Source organism: Arachis duranensis, chromosome 6, assembly GCF_000817695.3.
Source record: "Arachis duranensis cultivar V14167 chromosome 6, aradu.V14167.gnm2.J7QH, whole genome shotgun sequence".
NCBI classification, from domain to species: domain Eukaryota; kingdom Viridiplantae; phylum Streptophyta; class Magnoliopsida; order Fabales; family Fabaceae; genus Arachis; species Arachis duranensis.
In genome coordinates this window covers 41,749,918-41,752,715 of record NC_029777.3, presented here as the reverse complement: position 1 = coordinate 41,752,715, position 2,798 = coordinate 41,749,918, and the positions used below count along the sequence as shown (strand labels likewise).

The following is a 2,798-nucleotide window of genomic DNA, read 5'->3' as shown; positions in this document are numbered from 1 at the left end:
AACGGTTTTAAACTGTTGTAGTTTTATTATTTACAAAGTCAACGGTTTTAAAGCGTTACCGTTGGTGTCATTTTTGGCAACGGTTTTAAAGCGTTACCATTGGTGTCGTTTTTTGGCAACAGTTTTAAACCATTCCTTTTGTGACTTTTGACAACGGTTTTTTATAGTTATATATTTTTTTATTTACAACAATTTTCTCATGTTGCATTAAAATTAATATTCCAACTATTTTTTTGATTTAGTGTCGATAAATAACCTTAATTATTTGAATCAAATTACTAAAGAAAACTAATTGAATATTTACCATCAAATTTGATTTTTAAAGTATTCTATAACATTCATACATATTTGTAACCTATAAAAGAGATTTTATCATTTTAGAAGTCAAATAAACTAAGATACTTTAAAATCACATAATAAGAGTCTAAGTCATAACCATATCTAATCATAAAGAAAAGAGATTGATATATTACAATAGTAAATAGATTCTTCATCACCTTCACAAATTGGTGATTTTTACTCTCTAGTATTTGATCTTCACAATTTGTGTGATTAAGTTCTTTCTCTCCTTCATAATGATTTTCCTGTAAACAAAAAAATTAGCAAATTGAATATAATGTTAACCCTAATGCTAATAATTGAAGGAATGGAAGTTTGATTTAGGCTTACCAATAGTAGTAGTTATGTTGGATGTGGTTAGGATTATCACATTTGGAGATGATTTTAACTTGTCAATCTGAGTTAGTAATGCATTTACAACCTGAAATATTCATATTTAAAGATTACTAACACACTACGCAAATACCCAAGAAAATCCAACATCTCTCGGTTGCATTTTTTTAAATGATATTTAACATTATCACACACTATTCAAAAAAAGATAGAAAGAAAAAAAGGAATAGTGGGGAAGAAAAGGGGTATTTTCCTGCAGGAAGGACCAGAGAGATTGGTATACCCGAATAGAATATGAAGGATCTGAACCGGATATAGCAGCTTTTCTGGCCGCAGCAAGGCTTTCGACTTCATCTGCATGACCACACACTTAACCCAACGCGGATACATGACAAGCATATAGCATTAAGTTAAATTTTGTTTTGCCTCACCAATCAAAACAAATACTAGATTGCTTTCTTCTTTACCATTTCTTGAATCTTTTGGAAAAGTTTTGCAACCTAAACAACAAGGAAACACAATTGTGCATTCAGTGCAACAATACAACATAATAACAGTTCATCTATTAATAACCTCTGAAGTGATAACAAATTGGAAATTCATCAACTACAAAGCATTGGTACTTCTAATAAATATTGTACATGCATACCAGCTTGCCATTTTCAGAAAACCATTTACTCAATAAAGAATGTGCATTCACTTCAATAAGCTGGCACTGTGGGAATCTGAGTACAAAAATAAACTGGTGAGTTTTTGTTCATTTATTTACTTGTCTCATTGGAAGATGTTGTATTAAAATTTTAACTGTGTTGTTAGTGCACCTTGAATTAAATCGAATCGATAATTTTTGAGCTAATGCTTTACATAATGAAATCTTTCCAATCCCAGGGTCCCTGTGGAAGAATTATGCTATAAATATCCAAAAATGTCAAGATATATTCCTGATTCAGTCCTCTAAAAAAATCTTATATATCAATTTCATACTTTTTTTTCTTCTTTAATTCTATTTTTCTAGATAGAACTCATTATTGTTTGTTATGAATCTATCCAATAATTTTACTTGCATTAGTAAAACTAGATTCAAATAAATAAAGGTAAACATGACAGCTTAAAACACATCCAAAATGATATTATTTGTACGAGTTCTATGCTATTAGCTTTTAGTTCACAGTCTAATGAACACAATAAGTATGGTTCCACCATCAGCAAGTTTTTAGTCCCCTTCTCTTTCATGGTTTGCAAGAGTTAGCTATAGTCCCTCAAACTGCAAGCTTTTCTTTTAAAGGAACTCTATAGAATCTTAACAAATTTACTGAGTTATTTTACAGATGTCCCAAAACCAAAGTATGCATGTTGCAAATTTACATTCAGAATTGAAGACCATACAAACAAACAGGGCATTCCTAAGTAAACAAATTTTTTCAGTGCTTACCGATTCCATGAAACAAGGAATGTGGATCAACACCCTTTTCAGTAAAGAGCAAAGCACTAGCTGCATAACGTAACAACCTTTGCTTTAGACCAGATTCAAATATTAAACAGCAAAAGCAATGATTGGTAGTTCATTTGAAAATTTGTTTACCAAACTAAAATTACTGAAGGGGTTAGTTTACCTTAGGGCAGCTCCAGTGTTGGTTCCCAGCGGCAGAGGACTCAAGCAACTTGCAGAACCCAGAGGCAGAGGCAGAACAGGGCCATTCTCTCCAAACGCCTAGTAGCAGCGCCAGCAAGGAGCGTCTCTCACGGCGGCGACGGTGAGCTTCAACAACTGCGACGGTGACGGCAAGGAAAACACCCACCACCATGCGTTCTTCTTCTTCCCCTTTCTCTAGTCGTTCGCATTCCTCTTCGTCCTTCCCTAATCGACAGCGCACTTTCGGCGATGACGACGAGGCTGGCTTCAACGGTGGCGACGGAACGGCGACGAGGACGAAGCTTCCTCTCGCTCACTGCTCGCGTCTCCCTTTCGTCCGTGTGCTCAATGGCGACGCACGATGATGGCAGCGACGGTCCCTCTGGTTCTCCCTGTCCCGGACGCAGCTCTTCCCCTCTCCCCCGGTGACAGCGATGGTGGCGATCCTAGGCGGTGTCGTCCCTTCTTTCTTCCCTCTCCTTCTTCCCCGAGC

The 2,798-nt window shown here is 36.0% G+C and overlaps 1 protein-coding gene across 8 annotated transcripts in view; it reads right to left on the bottom strand.

The window, feature by feature from the left end:
• Positions 1-2,791, bottom strand: part of LOC107493923 (uncharacterized) — an 8,549-nt gene extending 5,758 nt beyond the window's left edge. Inside the window, exons 1-8 of one of the 8 annotated variants that reach the window (XR_008010476.1) lie at positions 2,286-2,791; positions 2,105-2,164; positions 1,494-1,565; positions 1,322-1,397; positions 1,104-1,172; positions 956-1,026; positions 670-760; positions 381-584 (exon numbers count right to left, since the gene is read on the bottom strand). Coding sequence is in view for 2 of the 8 variants with exons in the window: in XM_052262784.1 (XP_052118744.1) it covers positions 754-760; positions 956-1,041; positions 1,140-1,172; positions 2,105-2,164; positions 2,286-2,477 (378 nt within the window). In the remaining 6 variants the exon portion in view is untranslated. Of the gene's footprint in view, positions 1-380; positions 585-669; positions 761-955; positions 1,173-1,321; positions 1,398-1,493; positions 1,566-2,104; positions 2,165-2,285 lie in introns of those variants that run through there. The other 7 variants (XR_008010478.1, XR_008010479.1, XR_008010475.1 and 4 more) reach the window with 7 other exon arrangements.
• Positions 2,792-2,798: the final 7 nt, after the last annotated feature.